The sequence below is a fragment of the Lissotriton helveticus genome, chromosome 7 (genome assembly GCF_964261635.1).
Source record: "Lissotriton helveticus chromosome 7, aLisHel1.1, whole genome shotgun sequence".
In the NCBI taxonomy this organism is placed as follows: Eukaryota; Metazoa; Chordata; class Amphibia; order Caudata; family Salamandridae; genus Lissotriton; species Lissotriton helveticus.
In genome coordinates this window covers 1,351,306,482-1,351,329,544 of record NC_136068.1, presented here as the reverse complement: position 1 = coordinate 1,351,329,544, position 23,063 = coordinate 1,351,306,482, and the positions used below count along the sequence as shown (strand labels likewise).

At 41.2% G+C, this 23,063-nt stretch overlaps 2 protein-coding genes across 3 annotated transcripts in view; one reads left to right on the top strand and one right to left on the bottom strand.

The window, feature by feature from the left end:
• Window positions 1-606, bottom strand: part of HEXD (hexosaminidase D) — a 389,672-nt gene extending 389,066 nt beyond the window's left edge. Inside the window, exon 1 of the mRNA XM_078654647.1 lies at window positions 367-606. The gene's annotated coding sequence lies outside the window, so the exon portion shown is untranslated. The remainder of the gene's footprint in view (window positions 1-366) is intronic.
• OGFOD3 (2-oxoglutarate and iron dependent oxygenase domain containing 3) overlaps window positions 1-23,063 on the top strand; it is a 1,262,510-nt gene that overhangs the window by 80,586 nt on the left and 1,158,861 nt on the right. For both annotated transcript variants that reach the window (XM_078654650.1, XM_078654651.1), the window contains one exon: window positions 10,627-10,847. In XM_078654650.1, the coding sequence (XP_078510776.1) occupies window positions 10,627-10,847 (221 nt within the window). The remainder of the gene's footprint in view (window positions 1-10,626; window positions 10,848-23,063) is intronic.

Below are 23,063 nucleotides of genomic sequence, written 5' to 3'. Positions count from 1 at the left end.
CACTTAAACGTAGGTGAGCAGAATGAGGTAAAATGTAAAATAATAGTAACATTACTTTGGCTAGGGCAAAGACTGCATTCTTAAAAATGAAATGTAACGTAGTAGATATTGTTATGCATGTTCTGCAGTTCGTGAAAAGAAAAAACAATGACCGTAATATGCATTTTTTCCTTTGAAGCACAGCTCAATAAAATATATGGGATCTAAGTTTTTCATACCATAAAGCTAGTAAATCTTGTCAAAATTCGATTCCGAATAACTTAACCAGGTACTCCAGTAAAAGATCAGCTCCAGCTCCCAAAATCAGCTCTCCATTTCTTGCAGCCTGCACACATTTTACTAACAAAGTGTACACTTGTTGCTTACCATGTCAGGCTTGGTTTACTTTTCAGCTACCATTCAAGGCAGGAGCCAGGCTCCTCAGGCCCCGAGCAACTGACCCCCGCTGGCGAGAATCATTTCTGTTTGGCCCCCACCTCCTCAGTCCACTGCAGGATAGTCCGCTCTCAGTTGGCGGCCTGGTCAGTGTGACAAGTCTGTGTAGTGCTGGCAGCCCCGGGCTGCTGCACAGCTGGGTGACGCTCAGGGACAGAGTGCATTAGAGAGAGAGACTCTGACCCCAGGCTCTGCAATTTCAATTGGATTTGCAGCGGGCGGCGGCCATATGACGGGGTCACAGTGCGGGCAGTAGGGTTGATACAAGCAGCATCAGCGCTGCTTAAAGAGAGCCATGATAATGATTGTGGCCTGGCCTGTGCGCCTGCAAACCCAGCAGCTCAAAATCTCGTCGGCAGCAGGACATGACGTCACCCCGCAGCGCCACCGCCTGGACGGCCAGATTTATTACAACCTGACTGGCAGAGGGGCGCCGGGGATTAAGATACATTGTAGCAGAGCAGTGGGCTGCCTGCCAGCAGCCCGTAGCTTAACTGCGAGTGCACCAAGCCTGCAGGAGCTGTGCCTGCAGGCCAGGGGCAACGTGCTGATAGCTGCCACACACTTCAGTTTAAGGCAGCACCAAGTTCAGCAGACACATAATGTGGAATGCATCATATGCGTGACAACGTATTTCAGTGCGGTGATGCGGACCACCACACTGAAATGCGTTAGTGTCACACCTAATGCGTGATACTTGGTAGGACTGGATACTAACTCTGGGGTGCGACCCCAACCTCACTTTGAACGGGAGTCCGATAGGCAGCACAAGGGAGGGCTGTGAGGAGGTCCTCATCTTTGGGGATTTGCGACGCAAATGAGTGGAGGCACCACAATTCACTGGCGCAATACTTCTCTGTTTATTTGGGAGCTCATAACTCTACTCCTCACAGGGACTAATTATTTATACGAGGCCTGAACATACTTAGATTCTCCAATGTTATATTCCGAGCCATGGCAATATCTGATCCATCCCTGATTCTGGCGAACATTTGTACTCGACCTAGGTGGAATTGTCAGGGTTGGTGTTTGAATATGTGACTTTTGAAGCACAGAGAGGTGGTGGAAACAATGGTACTAACTCTGCAGGCTTACTTCATTGAAAACACAGCCAATGTGCAATATGAGATGGTCTATTAGAGGCTTAAAAATAAGACAGTGCTGAGAAGGGTCAGGCGATTTCCCTTGCTTCAGCTAATCATAAATGTAGATGGGGTAATGCAAAAAAAGAAACAATTCCTAGACCTTGAATTACAATACATAGAGTAAACAACTATTTATCTATGTCATAGTTGGAATTAAAAAGACAGGACAGTCAGGCACTAGCTACTGACTCAGCTCCTAAACAATACTTAGCTACCCAACATAGGCTATGCGAGGTGGGCAATGAGGTGCAGAAGATGCTGACATGGTTGGGGAAGAGAGAAAGAAAGGAGATGGGTGAAAGCACTGTGGGTATCCACAGTGCGTTGGTCAGAGGGACCCATGACATTGCACAGGTCTTTGCCGAACAATTGGGGGCTCTCTATTCCTTGCGTGGAGACTTCTTGGAGGTGGACACACAGGATTTTCTAGCTAACCTCACTCTAACCGTGCAAGGTGGGTTCTCAGACAGGCTAACACTGGAGGAGGACATCACAATAACTGAAGTACAAGAAGCAACACAAGCCCTACAATGCGGGAAGGCTCCGGGACCCAAAGGGTTCCCTGTTGAAGTATATATTACATGACTTATGAGTATGGCAGACAAAATGCTGGCTATTAGACTTGCACTGGAAATTAATGGACTGGTACATTCGGATCAGTCTGATTCATCCTGGGGAGCAGTACTCTATTTAACCTGAGGAGATTGTTTGGGTGTATACCGATTGCACCTAGGGATTTGCTTTCTGGGAAATTATATTACAAGTGATTGTGAGGTATTACTCAAGAGAAATCTATGCACCGTCCTCACCAAGTTCTATGAGGATTCATGCCACTGCAAATAATTGCATGAAAATGGGGTTGTGTCCTACACTGTGGTCGGGTCGAACAGAAATCTGGCAAGACGAAAGCGGCTACACGGAAACACTGCAGCGCATGCGGTAAACTAAATACAAACAAAAGAGGCGGCACCCTTCTTTTAACAACTACCCGGCGTTCTGACAATAAACCGAAAGCCCGAAAACTTGGTGAGCTTTTCGGCATAAAACCTGCAATAAACATAGATGAAAGGGCATGTAACGGCAGAAACGAAAGCCCATTAAAATAATAAAATGAAAACGCCAGCCAAAAGTCTGAAACAAACAGAATAGACTTGTAAAGACATCACAAAAGGTACCCAACTAATAAGCCCTGAAGAAAAGTCCGATAATTGAACTACGGGCTTGGAAACGCGTCGGCTTTGGTATATTCGTTGTAAATACGAATGTTTTATTTGCAAAAGGCTTTTGAACATTTCCATGATTGTAATGGAATAAAAAATGCGTATTAGATTTGAGGCCTTTGCATGACCAGGTTTAAAGTAAAGGTAAAATTCTAACACATAAACCTGGCAGAACTACTTGGTAGGGTACAATTGTGAAGTGTTAGATGAAGTTGTTTTTTTTGGATAAATGTATTGCGTAATGGTGAAATGCACTTAATGTTTTTTTGTATTGTAAAAAGTGTGTAGAGTAAATGTAAATATATATCTGGTGTACGGCAACGAAGAAACCTCAGACGTTGCTCAGAATTTTCTTAAACAAAAGTGTTGAAACTTGTATTACCAAAAAAAGTGTATAACTAAGCACCCAAGGATTAATTACCTTAGGGTGAGAGTCTGCTTAAAATAAAAAAGTAGCAGATTAAAACAGTGACCGGGTCCTTTTCTTTTTCATAAACTGCAAACAATTGCAGCTTTTTATGACTATTTACAAAATGATCATACTTCGCAAGCTTCTCTATTTCTTACAAAACACTCCATTTCCAGTCCCTGAGGAATTATTTTGTGGGACAAAGGTGGAGCTGAGACAAGTCCTGTGGAATGATGGATCTCACTGTATTTTCTTGGACAAATTGACACACGGAGAGTATAACGATGGCATAATTCTCTCGGGTATTAAGACATTATTGGGTTTCAGAGTTAGCGGTGGTTGACAGTTGGCATTTTTCCCACAGACTGAACCATCATTTAGGCATGACAGGTAGTCGATGAGGTCAAAGGAGTACCTGGCAGCCTTATATGAGAGATGTCATGAAATGGGGTGGTCAGTGTATAGTGAAAACACAATTTTATGAAAGAGGGTCTAGGCGATAATATTTACCGACCAGATAATCTCCACACCCCCAGTCAGGTATAGAAAAAACAGAATAGGAGATTACCGGTCAATGTATCAAACCTAATACATATGTTCAGGAGGAGAAGAACATCAATCACAGATCATTTGGGTAGCATCTGGCTTTGAAACAAATCCCATCAGCCCACCACTTCGGCGGAGCATCGTCATCTGGGAGATGAAGAAGTGAAATCCGTGTTGCCACACTACCCGTGGTTAGTGTATATACAAGGCATTATTCATGACTGCCTGAATGTAGAGCAAGTAACCCCCATTCTAAAAAACTTAGAGCATACTGTTCAGATCTTAACAACTTCTGCCCTGTCTCCAACATCCCCACTCTGGTGAAACTTCTAGAAGATTGTGTGCAGATTCAACACTGCAACCACATAAAGAACTTCCAACTCCTGGATCAATATCAATCCAGTTTTGTCAAGGTCACAGCACATAATAAGCACTCACTCACATCATGGATGACATATTACAAAAGCTAGACCAAAATAAATCATGTCTTTTGATACTACTTGACTTATCCTCTGCTTTCGACACTGTTAAACACAACAGTTTTCTGTCCCTACTGGAACAGAGGATGGACCTGTGCTGCTATGGTTTACTTCATTCATCCACAACAGACCCAGAGAGTCAAGGTGAATCGGTCCCTCTCACAGCCCTCTGTGGTCAGTCTGGGTGTACCACAAGGGTCCGCCCTTTCACCCATTCTTTTTAATCTCTTCCTGGAACCTCTTTCAGACACACTGAATTCTGCCTATATTCTTTATCACATGTATGCAGATGACACTCATTTGTACCTGAAAATCTCCTCCCCAGAAAACATCATCTCCCTCAACTCTACTCTGCAGACCACTCAAAACTGGCTCACTGGCAACCATCTCAAGCTCAACACAACCAAAACGATATTCCTCCTCATCACTCCTCCCAACCACTCACCCAAGATCGACCTCTGGATAAAGCATCTAACAGCCTTCAACTGTTCTCCTCACATTATTGACTCCGCTAAATCCCTTGGAATTGCATTAGACAAATACTTGAATATGCAGAATCTTATCAGTAATGCCACCAAAGGAGTCAATTATCAGATGAGTATCATAAGGAAACTTAAACACTTCCTACCCAGGGACAACTTTAAGCTGGCCATCCAAGCTCTTGTGTTGCCTAGATTATATTTCGGAAGCTCCACTCTATGCAGTCATCAAACTGGCACCGCTAAGGGCCTCCCTTAAGGCTGCAGCGAGACTGGTCTCGGAACAAAAAGAATTAATCACATAACCCTGGCACTGAAAGCATTGAACTGGCTCCAACTAATACAATACTAATACAACTAAAAATTGCTTGCATGACTCATAAAGTCTATATTTAAAGACCCCCAGGTATTTGGCACAAAAGCCATAGTTATCCGGGGGGAGGGTTGGGGGGAGTGTGCAGATCTTCACGAAGTGCGGGCTCCCTGCTACTGAAACCACCGATTTTCCACAAAAAGAAAACATGTTACAGAGCCTTCTCGGGTATCCCCCCAAGATATGGAACTCTCTGCCGCCGGATGTCCACTGAATCTCATCTACCTCATCCTTCATAAAAGAAGTGAAAACTATTCTGATGAACAAGTTTCTGTCCTAAGATAATCACTTTGTGTTCTATTGTTAACACATTACGTCTTATTGACTATATACCTGACCATTACTCTGATATGGTGTAGGACTGCTGCATTGATGATCCTCTATTGATGTCAAACTTACCATGATACTTTCACATATGTGACAAGTTTTTTTCTTACAACTATATCCTGCCTTGCTCCGATGTAAAGCGCTCTGATAACCTCTAGTGTCATGTTTGCACTATACAAAACTTCATAAATAAATAAATATAAGTATAATCCTACAAGTATGGGTGACGGTGGCAAAACGACTAGGGTGGCACAAAGTGTTAACGAAATAGACTCCATTATGGGACTGTATATGACTGAGTGAAAAGAGTGGGCTGAATGCTTTTGCTTGATGGGACCGACATAAGGTAGGGGATGGGAAAGCCATCAAAGTTTTGGGATTTGAAAGAGGAGTATAGTATACCCAAAAGTGAGGTCTTCTGATATCTTAGGCTCATAAATGCATCTCATGTTGATGTACCCATGGGTACTCCGGTGGAGGATATAAGCCCCCTAGAATATAGGATATTGACTGCACCCTTGACGCAAAACATAATATAACTGTTCTACAAGAAAATCATTTACAGTATGAAAGCTGATATGGTTGTGCCCAAAGAAAAATGAGAATGCGATCTGGGGGAATTGTCTGATGAGGACTAGTGTGAGGCCAGGGAGGTGGTGATTAAGGTAGAGTTCTGTCTTGTACAACAGATCTTTTTATATAGAACTTACTACAACAGGGTCCAGTTGACCGGAATCGGGCACGCAAGCTCAAATGAGTTCCTGTGTGGTTGTGGGACATCGGGTATGCTCCTTCATACCCTGTGGGATTGCCTTAAATGCATAACATTTTCGGGCACTGTATTGAAAAGCATCTCTGCGAGGACTGGTGTCCAGCTGCATTTGAAGAAAAAAAACTCTGTGTTTTGGGAATGTGGGGTAGACGGCGAGTACCAAATATCATAAACTGTTTTGCAATGTGGGCCTGATTGTGGCCAGGTGAAACAATGCACAGCTATGTGGAGTGGATCTTCCATCTACGTTTGAAAATTGGGGCAGGGACTTAAGTTGGTGTATAGGGAGGAGAGAGTTGTCTATAAGAGTCAAAGCTATCCCCATAAATTTGGAACAATATGGTGTATATGGAGAAGGTATGGGGGCTACGGCTAATTCTGCAGTGCCCTGCTCTTTACTATTGCTACTCTGTCTTTGCTGCTCCTGTTTTGTGATTGCAAATAATCATGTTGCCTGTATGTATGGCTCCACTACTCTCTACTATGCTGCTCTGAGCTTGTATGTGCCGCAAGCAGGTTGATGTACCCTTACATTTTTTTTAAAAAGTGTTTTGTTTTTAATGCAACATTAAATACAGCTAACAAGTTGGTTAGTTCTATGAAAGCACCTCTTTCCACAGACATGGCATCCTTGTTTTGGGAAATCGTACATAAGTTGATAAAGCACTGGCACTTATGTTGCCAGGGACCCCTTTTCTTCAAGGGATTTGGCAACTTGGACTTGAGTAAACAAACTCTAGCAAACTCTAGTTTGTTGAGATATAGTGGTCATAAAAGAAATGGTGAGCTCTCCAGTGAGGAAGTATATATATATATATTTTTTTTTAATGGAGTTTTATATAGCGCGAACTTGACCCGGTATCGGGTCTCAGAGCGCTTTACATAGCACCAGTTGCATTACAAGAGGACACATTAATTTTTGTTAGGCATGGGGAGATTAAGTGATTTGCCCAGATTCACAGGATGTTCAGCGTCATAGCCGAGACTCAAACCTGGTTCCACCAGATTCGAGGGCGACCACCCTAACCGATAGGCCAACTCCTCTCCCCAGAAACCATCTACAAAAGGTAAGCACATTTCAAATCCGTGTCAATATGCATAATGTGACGTAAAAACCCACTGAACAGTGGGCTATAGGAGTGTGTCACAAAAGAATGCTTCAGCTATCCTCTCCTTCTTCCTCTAGTCCCTCATATGCCATACTTGTCTGCGCCAGCTCCTCGTGTTTGAGAGGCTTCTCTAATAAGAATGTTGGGCCACATGTATCAATATTGGAAATAGGATAACCTACTTGCGATTTTCTGCAAATTGGAATTAGGTAATTGATATGCCTAACAGCACTCCGGCTGTGACAGGTCACAGTGATTTATTCAGCAGCAAACAAACGTTTCGGCGTTAGCCTTCCTCGGTGTTTCTCACCGATACCAAGCAGTTACGGTTAAATAGAAGTTTGTTAACAAAGGTAAACATCAACAAGGGACCAGCCCTTCAAACACCAAAGTAGGCGCCATCTTGGAACATGCTAGATACCCCCGAGAATCGGAGCATTCACATGAAAGAAGGGTCTCAACACAATGAAGCAGTGGATCGGCATGTGTCCCTATACAGATGAATACCGTGTAACAAATATATACAGATAATATAATACTTGGAACTGCATATGGATGTTCAGCACATTTCATAACATCATTAATAAACTGTGATATATTACAGATAATTACAAATAATGAAATGACTATCATAAAGCGAAAGCTACCATGCCACTGACACTGTAGAAAGAGAAACACAAAGTCTGAATGGCAATCAAAAGATAAAAACATTTCATAATCATGTTCAAATTTCCAAAATTTCATTAATGGAACTTGGAAAGTAATAATTCATTATCAAATAAATGATATATCGGTACGCCAGATAAGCTGTGATGATATTTAAAGAAGATCCCTTCATAACGTCAAAAATTATTATCAAAAATTATTGCAGAGCAAATAGTCACAGCATAGTCAAGGGCAAAGACATATGATTGATTTCATGATAGACTCCCTTGGAAATGGAGGCAGAGTTAGGCATGATGAAACAGCCGACTCGCCCAATTCAGTACACAAAGATTGTTATAGGTGTTAATCATTATTTACAAAGGTGTACTGCCATTTCCTCCCCGCTATTCATGCCTTTCGGTTACTTGGTAGACAGATCAATAATATACCTTGATTCAAGGCGTCGTAGCCTCCTAAGTCTGTCTCCTCCCCGTGGGTTGCATGGAACATGGTCTAACCCAAAGAATCGCAGTTTGTTTCTATCTTTGTTATGATGTTCTGCGAAATGTCGGGCTACTGGATATGAGGGGTCTACTCTATCGATTGCCCTAAGGTGCTCCAGCACTCTCAATTTAAGTTGGTTAATAGTGCTCCCGATGTAGCGTAAGCCACACGGGCATATTAGACAATACACGGCATAGGTAGTACTGCACGTGATAAATTTGTGGATTTTATTTGTTCTGCCCGCATCCGGAATATCATAGTGGAGTACCCTACGACTGTTAGCACATGCTTTGCATTTTCCGCAGGGAAAGAACCCACTCATTTCCCTCAAAGTGTTAGATTGGATACTAGGAACTTCCAGATGACTATGCACCAGCATATTGCCCGGGGACCTAGCTTTGCTAAAGGTCACTAGTGGATATGGTGACAGATCTTCTTTTAGCACCTCATCAGTAAGCAAGATGTGCCAATTCTTGCGCATCATTGCTTTAAGTCTGTCGGCACCTGTGGAGTATGGTGTTATCATCCTGAATGTATCTTTCTGAGAGGTATTTGATCCTTTATGTTTCTTTTTGAGCAGTTCATCCCTAGGGATCTTCTTGACTTTTTTCAGAGTGCTCTGTAAAAGTGGCTTGTCATAACCTCTTAAACGAAAGCGGGCCAGGCAATCAGAGGCAGCCGCCTCGAATTCCCGGTCTTGGGTGTTATTCCTCTTTATTCTCAATAGTTCCCCGTAGGGGATACTTTTGATAAGTTTAGATGGATGTCCACTTTTAGCAAAGAGGATAGAACTCCCCGCTGTCTCCTTGCGGTACAGCGAGGTGTGGACATGGCCATTTTCAACATACACCCGGAGGTCCAAATAGTTGGCTGCCACCCCACTAATTGTCCCGGATAGGTGTATGTTGTACACACATTAATTTTTGTTAGGCATGGGGAGATTAAGTGATTTGCCCAGATTCACAGGATGTTCAGCGTCATAGCCGATACTCAAACCTGTTTCCACCAGATTCGAGGGCGACCACCCTAATGGATAGGCCAACTCCTCTCCCCAGAAACCATCTACAAAAGGTAAGCACATTTCAAATCTGTGTCAATATGCATAATGTGACGTAAAACCCCACTGAACAGTGGGCTATAGGAGTGTGTCACAAAAGAATGCTTCAGCTATCCTCTCCTGCTCCTCGTGGTTTATTTTCCTTCTTCCTCTAGTCCCTCATATGCCATACTTGTCTGCGCCAGCTCCTCGTGTTTGAGAGTCATCTCTAATAAGAATGTTGGGCCACATGTATCAATATTTGAAATAGGATAACCTAATTGCGATTTTCTGCAAATTGGAATTAGGTAATTGATATTCCTAATGTTGGAAACTCCATGAATTTCATTTAGCGATTACTAGTGGGTCGCAAATCGACCTACCGTAAGATTAATAATGACAATAAAATCACAGGGATGGTGGCCTGCTGGGGTCAGCAGACCACCATGTCCATGATTGCTCTTAAATAAAGCAATATATATATATATATATATATATATATATATATATATATATATATATATATATATATATATATATTTTTTAAATGCAGCCTGTTTTCCTTGAAAACGGGTTGCGTTTAATAAAGAAAAGTGAATTGTTTTCCCTTTATTTTTTAAGAGCACTGCCTGCTCTTCAAAAAAAATTCCACCACCGTTTCCAAATGGGAAGGGGTCCCTTAAGGACCCCTTCCCATTTGGTAATTCTTTACCACCTACTTGAAGTTGATGGTAAAATGCAAATCTTTTGCCCCCACATTTCGGTGGCAAAACATTCTTACATACTGCTGCGATTTAGTATTAGCAAGGGATGCCCTAAACACGACTCTACCTAATACCGAATGGGTATATATTCACAATTCCAAAGTCTGATTCCGTAACATGTTACCGAATCGCAAATTGGAATTCATACATACTAAAAGGCATTTTTACCGATCGCAAACAGCCCGATTCTGCAAATCAATCCGATAAAGTGCATGATACATGTGGCTGTTGTCTTTAAAAAACTATGAAGCTTGATCTACACTTCAGCAAACTCCTAAAATAATTATCATAATGCCATGGGACAAGCTGAAATCAATTTTGTTCACAGGTGAGCAGTTTACATAATAATAACCTGCATATAAATTACTTTTATATTGACTCAGTGTGAAGAAAAGCATCCCGCAGCAGGACTCCCAGAGGGTGTGGCTGAAAGTGGTCCTTCCCATCATGACTGCAGCCTTTTTTGGTCTCTTCGTCCTATGGAGTTCCTCGACCAGTGAAGACTTTGTCACCGAGGTGCTGGCTCACCAAAGTGAAATGGTGCAGGAGAGGTTCTTCGAGGTCCCCTGCTCTGAGGACTATGACAATCATAAAAGATTTGCCGGTAGGTCTCCTTTGTGCATGATTCTGAGTGTCTTCTTTTGTCTGTGACCAAAGTCATGTTATCCACATGCTGCCCTCGCACTGTACCACCAAACGTGTAATTTTCCACTATTACACTGCTTGGCTCTTGACACCTAGAAATCTTCATGTCGCTAGATACCTTTCAGTACTTGTGACAGCACACCTCACCTCCTACAAAATGCACGCTAGTTACAAAAAGTAAGATGTACTGAGATTTAATCAAGGTAAGGCTATTACCATAGGAACTGACACAGTATATCATCCTCAACTCCTTATGGAAGACACTGATATCTCTAGTATGTCAAGGTTTTCTGTTATTTTCCGTCTTTCATCTAGTTTGGCTGCACGCTTTTTTGTTAGTACCAGTCTAATGGTACAGCATGAAGGCTTGTCTTAGTTGTGCTACTGACTTATTTGCACATGGATGGGTCCAAACTGCAGTAGCGGCTGGTGACATTTGAAGGTGGTGGTTCATAAACGTTTGCCATCAGACCGATACTTTGGTTTCTCTCTGAGATGTAATTTTATCCAGATAAATAGCTCAGGAACTGACATACGTCTAAAGCCTGTCAGTATGATTGGCTTTGTCACTGGGTGTTAGCTGTTTAAGATAAATGAGTAACAACAATTTCTTATAAATAAATAAAATTGGAAATGTTTAAATTCTGAAATAGTGAGTCTGTGAATTAAATAGCATTGAGGCCTGTGGAAGGAGTTTTGGCCTTCAATTATGTGTGCTTTTTGTTAGATATGCATCTTCTTTTTCACTGCATATCTTGTCCATCTGCACATCTTCAACCCCCTCTCTTTCTTCTTCAGCATCCTCTTTTCACTCTTCCCCGAATGCCCTTCCTCACATCTCTGTCACTTCACCGCCCCCAACATGCACTGCACTCCCTCAAATGTTAGCACTTTCATTTCTCTTACTTTTGCTTTGAAAATATTTTGACATCAGTCTACCCCCTTCACACACATATCCACAGAATTTCAGTTGCAAATGGAATACACAAACATTGTTCTCTGTGCTCTGCAGAGAGGCCAACCCACTGACAGGCACTTAGTTTGGCTTCAGCCTTAGCACCTGAGCGCTCAATCTAAGTCCCTCATAAACACACGGCATGGCTCAAGCTTCAAAGTATGCACAGAAAAGATACAGATAAACAACAACATTATAAAATAGCTAACTCAAGGGGAATGCAAGATTCAAGTAAAGCATGTAAAATACGAGAGAAACTAAATCACTGAAATGCATTCCCTCAATGTTTTTAACATTCATTGTTTATAAGTCAATCCATGTTTTAGCATCAGTGTTTACTTAGGGGCATGTACACAGGGCCAGTTTTGATGCCATACATCAGAGAACTGGTCACTGTAAGCACATGGTACACAGTAAGCACATAAATCTCACTTTGGACCTGACTCGGATATTTGGATCCATTTCGCAACAACAAGAGCAAACCCTGCTCCTTATTGGGATCCATTTCACAAGGGAGCAAATGCCACAGCTCCACTTCTAAAGGAGAGACCAATGTGCAGCAAGGGCTTGGGGTGTCACAGTGTGGCAGGGTAGAGTGATGAGAGGTCTCAGTACAATATACAGAACACAGCATTAGCTTACAATCACTTATCATTACAGAGAACAAGGTACCATATCAGAAATGCTTGCATCCACTCTCTAGTATGAGGAAAGGGTGGGATCTACGTCTTTTTAATGACGGACATCTGAAATCATCCAGAGATGAAGTTTCCTACGCCCAAAACCCTGACGCTTATTGAGTCACTAGCCTACATTGTGAATACAACCAGAGACCCCAATAGCAATGAAGGGCTTTAAAACAGAAAGCCCTGCATTGTGCGTCACGTTAATAAAGTTGATTTACTGCCTATATTCCTTCTCCTGCTTCAGAGCGAGGCAGGGCAGGCAGCCTGAAACAGACAACCCAGACTTAAATACTTCAATTTGTTTAGAAATACGATCGTATCGCTAAATAAATCAGTCCATTATATATTTTTTAATGTGAATGTATAGGAATTTTCAGAGGGGAGGAGCCCCACAGCCCTAATGGAGAAACCGCCCCTGCCAACTGGAATGGCGTGCTGAGCTAAAAAACGATAGATTTAGGCCCAGATCTCTGTACTGGGGGTGTGTTTGACATTGTTCAGCATTCCGTCCATTATTTGTTCTCTTTGCATTTGTCACCCCAAGTGGGATGGGTATGCCCAGACGTGGGTCCCATGCTCACAATGCCACCTTAGTCAGGCTATCCTGGCTGATGAGGTGTGATACCCTGAAACCAGTCCTAGGATGCTTGTTTCTGACTGGGGAGGACCTGACCTAGGAGTTTGGGCTGAACTGTTCCCATGAGGGGCAGGGCCAAGACTCATTTGCATATGGATGGATCCAAAGTGGAATGGGTGGTGAGCAAAAATACGATAGATTTATGCTCTGATCTCTGTTCTGGGGGTGAGTGTTTGACATTGTTCAGCATTCTGTCCATCATTTGTTTTTCATTTGTGCCACAGGCAGTATTATTATTAATTGTGATTTCTGCACATATCTACTAATTCAAAAGTCAAACTCAGTAGGGTTGCTCCAGAGCAGCACCTCTGTTGTTTTGCTGTTCAGGCCAAGTGAGTTGTCGCTATCACATCGGGCACTGTTTTCAAGGTTGCTTTTAAGATTCCTTTATTGTATTGTGCATCATTTTGTGCAAACAAGTACTAGACATAGCGGAATTAAGAAGTATATGCATAGCTGGTGCAGGCAATAGGCACTCTCCCAGAGCAGGAGGTTGTTCCATTCAGGATATGGGCCCCTGTAGTGCATCCATATCCGACGGTGAATGCTAAGCCCTCTCGCTATCCTAGTTACCCCGTCTCGGCCATTTTTTTAAACTATAGCCATACACTTTTTGTGTTTTAAAATGAGTTTATTTAGAACGCAATAAGGCATAGTGATAAGGAACAGTACTTTACAATAAATAATACATAACTAAGCAATACTAGTCATCTATAATGGAGAGAAATTAAGTAAGGGCAAAGAAAACCAAGAAAAGTTTGGTAGTACAATCATAAGAAAACAAATGCATTATATAGAAGTTACATACAAAACTGAATTATCAAGCAATATATTTAATTATGTTAAATTGAGATAGAAGGAAAGTCAGGGAGGTTGAAGAACTTCTGGTTGGGCAGGTCTACGTGCAGAGGAGTGTTGTGCACTATCGTCTGAGAACTATGTAACGGGGGACCACAAGATCTGGTGTTTCAGAGCTAGAGACATGGGGGGAGACATTACTTGTGTCCAGTCTATGATTGTAGCAAACTGCAAAGCACCAACCTTGAAATGATAACTTAGTAGAGTCCTTCACATTTTTGGTGAACTGTTGAAAAGCCGTTGCCAACAATAAATCCAAAATACGAATGTCACTGGAGGTTGGCGCTCAGGCTTTAGATATACCACCTAAAAAGATAGTAGGAATAGAAAAAGGGACTGCCATATGAAAAATTGAATTAACCTGAGCCCAGACCTGTGTCAAAAGCACATCACAGTAGAGCATGTAAAAACGTAATGTTTAAAAAGACAATCACTACCAGACTAATTGAGCAAAAAGTAGATCCCGCAGGTAGGTGGGCTATTGTGACTGTAATGATAGGTGGTTCTCGTTTTACGATAGCTGGTTATTATGGGCCCAACCGAGATGACCCCTCAGCCCTGATATCATTATTTTCTGAGCTCTTACATTTCCCTGAACCTATCATCATAGCAGGTGACTTTAATATTGTACTTAACCCTGTCTTAGACAAGACTACCTCTAGCAGGCAACATACTTTGTCTAAATCTAGAGACTTTTTACTGAAAGCGATGTCTCAATATGGATTTATAGACATTTGGAGAGTAAGGTCAGGGCAGAAAACCGGTTTTTATTTCCGAAATTATAAATATCGCCATAGGTCTAGGATCGACTTTTTTTTAGTTAGTAGAGTTTTGTCGGACTCAGTGAAGACTGTCACCTACTTGCCATCTCACCTGTCGGATCATTCGGCAGTATTTTTAGATCTTACAGCGCTGGTTCAACCTCCGATTAGGTCATGGTCCATTGATAGATCTCTACTTACATCTCCAGAGGATTTGGAATATATCAGAGTTGAAGCGCACAAATTCTTTAAGGTAAACATTGGTTCTGCTAGCTCCAGCTCTATATGGGACGCTTTTAAATGTACCTTGCGAGGGGTTATCAAGAACAAAACTACGTTCAGAAGGAGACAGTACACCCAAGAAGTCACAACTATAGAGGCTAATCTATTGTTGGTTCAAACTGAACTAGAAACCTCTAATAATGTACCAGATTCTTTTATATTAGAGAAACAGGAGGAGTTGCTGAAGCTCAAAGGGGAACTTGCTTCAGTACTTAGTCGGCGCATTCTTCAAAGATGGGAAGTAAGTAAACTAGCCCATTTCGAATTTGGTGAAGCGGCAGGGAAGTTATTAGCTTGGAAGTCTAGAACAGACTAGACACGTAATAATATAGGTTCTATAGCAACTAGTTCTGGTACTGTATCTTCAGACTTAGAAATAAGAGCAGCTTTCAAAGACTTCTTTCAGTCTATCTACCAGGAGGACAATAATATCTCCCCCGAAACTGTGAAGGCATGGCTTAGTAACATTCCACTGCCATCACTCTCCTCAGAACAAAGTGCCTCTTTGGACCAGGCAATAACAAAAGAAGAGGTAGAAATTGCTATACATAACTGCAGTAGTGGTAAGGCGGCAGGGCCAGACGGCTTGCCCGGCGAGATATATAAACATCTTGCGGGTGATATAGCTCCTTTTCTTGCCACACTATTTAATGAAGTTTTGTTGCAGGGAGTTTCACCGCCCATGTCATGGAATCAGGCATCGATTACACTGATTTTGAAACCAGGCAAGGTTCCCACAGACTGCGGCTCTTATCGCCCCATTTCAATACTTAATGTGGATTATAAGATCTTTACGTCACTCTTGGCTAAGAGGCTGGGTCAGGTCGCTCCTTCAGTTCTGCATTTCAACCAAAAGGGCTTTGTGAAGGGTCGCCAGCTTTTTGAGCTGACGTATGACCTGATTGGAGCAATAGACATTGCGACTACCTCCTCATTACCCTTGGCTATTCTTACGCTGGATGCCACCAAGGCCTTCGACAGGGTCAACTGGTTGCACCTGTCGGGGGCCTTGGAAAAGTTCGGTGTGGGTCAGGCTTTTCGCAGAGCAGTCAAACTCTTATATCAGAATCCATCTGCCTCGATATTGGTTAATGGCGGTTTGACTGAACCATTTGCTATTACAAGGGGCACAAGACAGGGTTGCCCTCTATCGCCCCTGCTCTTTGATCTCTATATCGAGCCGTTTGCTCAGAAAATTCGGGAGGATAATAACATCATACCTTTCAGATATAGAGATTGGGAAAAAAGTGTCCCTGTAAGCGGATGATATTATGATTATGACTTCTGATATCAGCACAGCGTTTCCCTCAGCCATAAAACTGGCATCAGAATTTGGTAACATCTCTGGCTATGAAGTCAATGCCACTAAAACTGAGGTTATGGTGTGGAATAGCGCAGTAACTGGGCTGCCTGTGAAACCCTGTGATAACTTGAGATATCTGGGCGTGAGAATTGTTAAGGATATTAATTTGATAACTTCTACAAACTTTACTTTAGTCGCTAAAGAATGTAGGAAGTTGATGGGCTCTTGGGGAATCTACCATTGACACTCTTGGGGCGCTCAAATTTAGTTAAAATGTCCATTCTGCCTAAGTTGACTTTTATTTTTAATAGTATACCACTATATTTTGAGCCAGCATTAATTTCGAAGATGCAGAGTGATATATCTAAATTTGTTTGGAAGAATAAAAATATAAGAATAGCCTGGAAGAAACTAAGGCGTCGAAGGGAGAAGATTGGGCTGGCCGGCCCAGACCTTCAGATCTACGCTTGGGCCTTTCAAATGACAAATGCCAGAATGCTGTTAAAAATACCATCAAACCAGGACATCGGGTTAATGTTTACAACATTATTACAGTGTGAAGGACTAGGGCAGTCTGGGTTCCTCTTTAAGTTTGGAGACCCCACATTTTTAAAGAAAATTAAACTTAAGGTGTTGCAGGGCCTAGCAAAAACTTGGTATAATTTGAGAGTCACCACTAAAATAGGGTATTATTCGAACAGATCTCCTATATGGGATCTCCCTGCTCCTCCGGGTTGGGCTAATGATATATTGATAAGTCCATTAATTGATGCTGGAGTCCTAACATGGGGTGACTTGTTTGTGGAGGGGGACATGCTTTCTTGGGAACATTTAGTAAGCAAGGTGGGCCCTAATTTCTCCAGATTTAAGTTCCTACAAATCTCAAGTTGGGCACAAGCATATACAGCGGAGGTTTCACGTCACCCTCATAAGCCACTAGGAGGAAGCTCTCAACTGGAATCTTCTTTACTTGACAAAATACCTGCATCGAAGAAGGTTGCCTTCTTATATAACCTAATCTTAGAGGAGATAGACGGAGAATTCCATCTGCCAGATCAACTATGGGGTTCCCTGTTACCTTCTGTTAATTTACAGGAACTATGGCTAGCCTCTTGTAATGTTCTTTGGGATATAGTTAAACCAGCTTGGCTCTGGAGAAACCACCTGTATACCCTCCATAGAGTTTACTATTCCCCTCAGAGACTGTCGAAATTTTCAATAGGGGAACCAGTGGCATGCGCCCGGTGTGGTCAAGTGGCAGCCTCTGATGCACACATGTTCTATGACTGTCCACATTTAACATCTTATTGGCACTCAATAGCCAATAAATTAACATCTTCAACAGGCTCTATAGTGGGCATAGATCTTCGGCTTGTAATTTTTGGAGTAGTAGATCGGAAGCGAAGTCCAAACAATAACCTTTTATTCTACTCTATGTTGGTGGCCCGACAAGAAATCTGTAAACGTTGGAAAGAGGCGTCCCCTCCGTCGTTGCTCGACTGGTGCTCCTCTATGCTACAATTATCAAAAATGGATCTTTCTAGGGCCGGAAAATCAGATAAAAGAGTATTTTGGCACAAACTTGATTGGTCCCAATAAATTGAGCTGGGTTTTTTTTTCCCCCCAGTTCCAATGATTACGAAGCCATGATACACCCTTTTTGCTAGAACATCTTCGCTGTTCTACTAGGCGACTTGGTGAATAAAGCAATGGTGGTAACAGGCTAAATGGCAAAATATCTGTTCAACCGTAAGCAGGGTGTAAGGGTATGACGGGAGACGACCTGCTGAAGGTTTTGTTTGGCGGATTTACATCACAACAATACCCTTGCCAGTCCTCGACTGAGACAGCATGTCGTTATCTTATGTCATCTCCCCCTGTCCATTGGTACGGCGGATTGAAGCCATGGTGGAGATGAGGAACAAAAAAAAAAAAAAGGAAAAAAAAACAACAAAAAGAAAACGTAATGTTTTAAATCCGCTTGCGGCAAAGAGCATGTCCAACAAGTGTCCGCTGTAGCTGAGTGCATTGTGTGCAAAAGAGTAGGAGTCGATAAATGTCTGTTATATATAAAGAAATGGGACTGCGTGGTATTTGTTGCCCTAGATGATTTTCTGATTTAATTCCAAATTTTTGCCCAGAAAGGAATCGACCAGTCAAATGCAAAGTTGGACTCCCAGGCCAATTCCTTCTTTGTTTTGGCTCTGCTACAGTCGGATGGAGATAAGTAGGAATACATAGTAGACGCTGTTGGGGAAGAGAGTTTATTAGTAGATACTGCTGAAGATAAGGAAAGTTGACTTTGTTCATAAACAGTACAAAGGGCACTATGAAATACTTTGTATTTGTTTGTAAATGTTAAGGGCAAATCAAATTGATGAGAGGCTTGGGAAAATGATAAGAAAGTATCATGCTCAAAAAGTTGGTGCACCCAGATTAAACCTTTGTTTCCGCAGGATTTTCAGTAAATGGGTTTATTATTATTGAGTATTTCTTAGTTGTGTATAATGGTATATCTAAGAGCAGTTACAATATCTGTGGGATTGTTATGAAGAGTGGAATCCAATAATTTACAAGAGCGCTTAAGAATAGGTGTAGAGAGAGACTGTGGCTTGTGAGTGAAAAATAAATATTCCTTAAAAGAGAAGGGGAGGAGAAAAGATTTCTCCACATCCATCCATAATGGGCCCGGTGTCGTGGAGTCAGAAAGCCATCTAGATGACTGACGCAATAGAAAACTCTTATGGTAGTTGGGAAAGTCCAAGAATTTAACCCCTCCTTCCAATTTTGGACGAGCTAATTTGAGTAAAGACATGCAAGATTTTTTATGATTCCAAATGAATGAAATGAGGATAGAGTTAAGCTTCTTAAAATATTTAAGAGGTATGGACTGCGGGAGATTAGATAACGTGAACAATACAGTGAGGCTCAGCATAATTTTAATGGTATCCCAGCGACCCCACCAGGAAATATGAAGCGGATGCTATCGAGCTGTTAAAGTGGTTAATTTATGTACACATTTTTCTAGATTTATAGAAACTGAAGAGGTGACAGAGGGGGGTGAACCACAAACCAAGATATTTAATTTGTTGAGGATTCAACGTAAAATTGGACGTAAATTTAGTCAGGGCAGTATTTCACATTTTTCATTATTCAACTTATAACCAGAGACATCACTGTATGAGGCAACCTCTTGCAAAAAAGCTGGCAAGGACGAGATAGGTTAGGAAAGGAACAAGAGGACATTATCCGCAAATGCTGCAAATTTAATCTACGAACCACTAAATGGAAATCCCTTAATATCCTGATTCTGACGCAAGCGAGAAAGAAAGGGTTTGAGTACTAAATTAAAAGGAAAAGGTGAAAGCGTACACCCCTTCCCAAGGAAAAATAAGAAGAGGTAAGACCATTAGCACAAATAGCTTCTCTTAGGGCACAATACATAGAGAAATGAGGGAAATACTTTTAAGGCCAAAGAGAAACCAACGTAGAGTATGGAAGAGAAAGGGCCAATAGACACGATCAAACGCTTTCTCAGCGTCTAAAGCAATCGCTGCGTCCGACTCCGTTTTAATAAGAGATTTGGAAAGGACACACAAATGTGTGTCCTTTCCAAAGGTAGATATGTTTCAGACAAGTGTTGTCTGAAATATATCTTCCTTTGGCAAAACCTGATTGTTCCTTACCACGCAGATCAGGAAGATAGGAGTCACGTCTCAGGGCTAAAGCTTTAGAAACTATTTTATAGTCAATATTGATCAGTGGGATTGGCCTATAGTTTTTGCAAAAATGAGGGTCCTTACCTTCCTTAGGGATAAGACAAATTAAAGCATCCAAAATGGAACCTAAACAAGAACAGGAGAATGAGAAGGAGGATATGAGATATAGCAATTTGGGGAGGAGTAACTTAGCAAAATGTCAGTAAAATTCTGCAGTAAAGCCGTCAGGGCCTTTTATTTGTTTTGCGTGTTCAGTGCAATGTGAAATTCTAATTGTGAGATATCATTTTCCAATAGTGAGAGGTCAATACATTTGTCTGCAGGTCTATGAATAGAGGAAAATAATTGCGAGGTATCGAGGTCAGAAGTCACATTTTCAGGTGTATACAAGGACTTATAATATTGAACAAATTCATCCAAAATCTCCAAATCCATATATCTCGGTGTTTGACTTGCGTCAATAATAGAGTCAATGTTAAATTTGTTGTTCTTAACCTAAAGGTAATTCTCCAATTTGCCTACCTTATTCTGACCACCATAACATTGTGCACTAGATTTTAACAAGAACAAAGAGGCACTTTCTGTGGATTCTCTGTTAAACTGGAATTTAGCACGAATAGGTTCAGATAAACAGTCTTTTGATTTAGAAGTATAAAAGGAGTGTTTCAGTCTTGTTATCTGGGCTACAAGGTCAGTTGTATAAGTATGTGATGTTTTTCGCTTCTTAGCAACATATGAGATAATAAAATCATGTGCTGTTGCTTTCGAAGCATCTCAGATAATATGAAAGGGCAAGTCATCTGTTTGATTAAAATGAAAATAATGCTGAAAACGCAACTCAAAGGAGGAGATAAAATTTGTATCTAGGAGAAGTGAATTGTTAAAATGCCACCTGCAGGGAGCATGAGAACAGAGAGAGAGATCCAATTGAATGGAAACAGTGTAATGGACAGAAATTAAAATTGATCCAATGTCTGCAGAACGTAGAGTCTGTGAGATAGTGTGACATAAAAAAATAATAAATTTGAGATTGAGTTTCATGGACAGGAGAGAAGTAAGTATAGTCTCTTAGAATAGGATTACAAAGATGTCAGGCATCGACGAGCTTCCATTACCTAATAATTTGGACAGCAAGTTTGTGGGTACTGTTTGGTATAAAAGTAACCTTGGAATTATGATCTATAAAGGGAAGATTATCTGGTTACAATCACCGGCTAGGATATAATTGTCTTTAGGGTATTCAGCAAGAATCTGATTCAGGCCAGACAATGAGTCGTTAATCGTGGGGGCATAAATATTTAACAAAGTGACTGGAACCCTCCCAATTGACATTTTAGTGTACAACCATCTACCAACATCATCAGAATCCTGGGAAGCTTAGCACACAACGACTTATAACTTAGTGTAATAACTCCATTCCTTTTACCATCACCAGGGTAAAAGAAAACATCACCTACCCATCCTCTTTTAGGTTTTAGAGACTCTTGCTCTGTAAGGTGCGACTCCTGAATCAGAGCAATACTAGATGCGCCAAATGGGATAAAACATGTTGTCTTTTAATAGGGGAATTTAAACCCCTGGCATTCCAAGAAATTATTTTTAAAGACATAAACAACTTTTGAAAAGTAAAAAATGCAACGATTCATACCAAACACGGAAAACAAACATTGTAGACCTAATCATCACATATAAATACCTAAAAACCATAATGCAAAGAAAAACAGGAATTAGATGTGAGAAAGAAAGAGGAAAGAGGAGGGAGAAATAGAATGCTAAGAGAAAGAGATGGCAAGAAAAAGAGAGTGGTCCCTAAAATAAAAGTAAATAAAGTGATGACAAAAAAAGACGGGCAGAACATACCTATGAAGAGCAGAATACAAGGGAAGGTTCAGGGGGGGTGAAGCCACATGGAACAGATGGTATGTCGGTAATCCATGGGGAGAGAACGAGAGGAGAACAGCACATATTACATAATACGGGAAAAACCACAAACACTAATGATATACCTGCAAGAAAGCAAATAAAGATTAATAATCAGTATTAACTATAATAATGACTATAAAAAATAAAGGAGACAGAGGCTCTTGAACATTGTATAGAAGCAGCAGAAATTTGAACATATTATTACCAACAATTAAGTAACACTCACAACTCTGAGTTAAAGATTTATGAAGGAAATAAGGTAACATAAAAAGAGCTTCACTCAAGGAGCAGAAGAGGGTCCTGGGGTATCCATATTTTCAATTTTCCACGCATTAATAAAGCTCTTCAATTTAACTGGATCCTCTTATGTAGTAGTCTTGTGTTTATAGGTAACTTTAAACTGGCATGGATGAAATAGGCCAAAACGAGCTCCAATTAGACAAAGATCAGGTCTTAAGTTAAGGAATTATTTGCGCCTGTCAGAAGTAGAATTAGCATAGTCCTGGGAGACAAATAGAGGGTTATATGACCAAGAAATAAGTTTTGATGACTTAACAGGAGCAAGAACTTTGAGATGGTCAGTGTATTCAAGAAAGTACATAATGACTCCTCTTGGTTTGCATGCTTGGGAGACGTATGTTGATTGATGCCCCAGTCTGTGAGCCCTCTGAATATTAGGATGGGTGTCCTCCGGTATATTTGGTATATTTAAAAGCTTGGGAAGGAAGAACTTTAAAAAAGTAACAGAACCAGTGCCCTCCGACCCTTTGGGCAAACCATAAAGACTTAGATAATTCTTTTGCTTCAATTTTCCAGGTTTTTGACCTGCTGATGGAGATAAGAGACCTGGGTTTGAAGAGGTTGAATTTTGCCTATAGCAGAACCAAATGAAGTAATGTTCTGCTCCACTGTATTCAGCCTTTCCTTTATTTGGGACACTTATCAGTGAGATGCTGCAATTTAGAGTTGGTTTCTTTCATAAATGATCTTAAGGTACGTATGTATCTCTTACAACAAAAGCTCCATTAAAACAGGTGAAGCAGAATTTGTA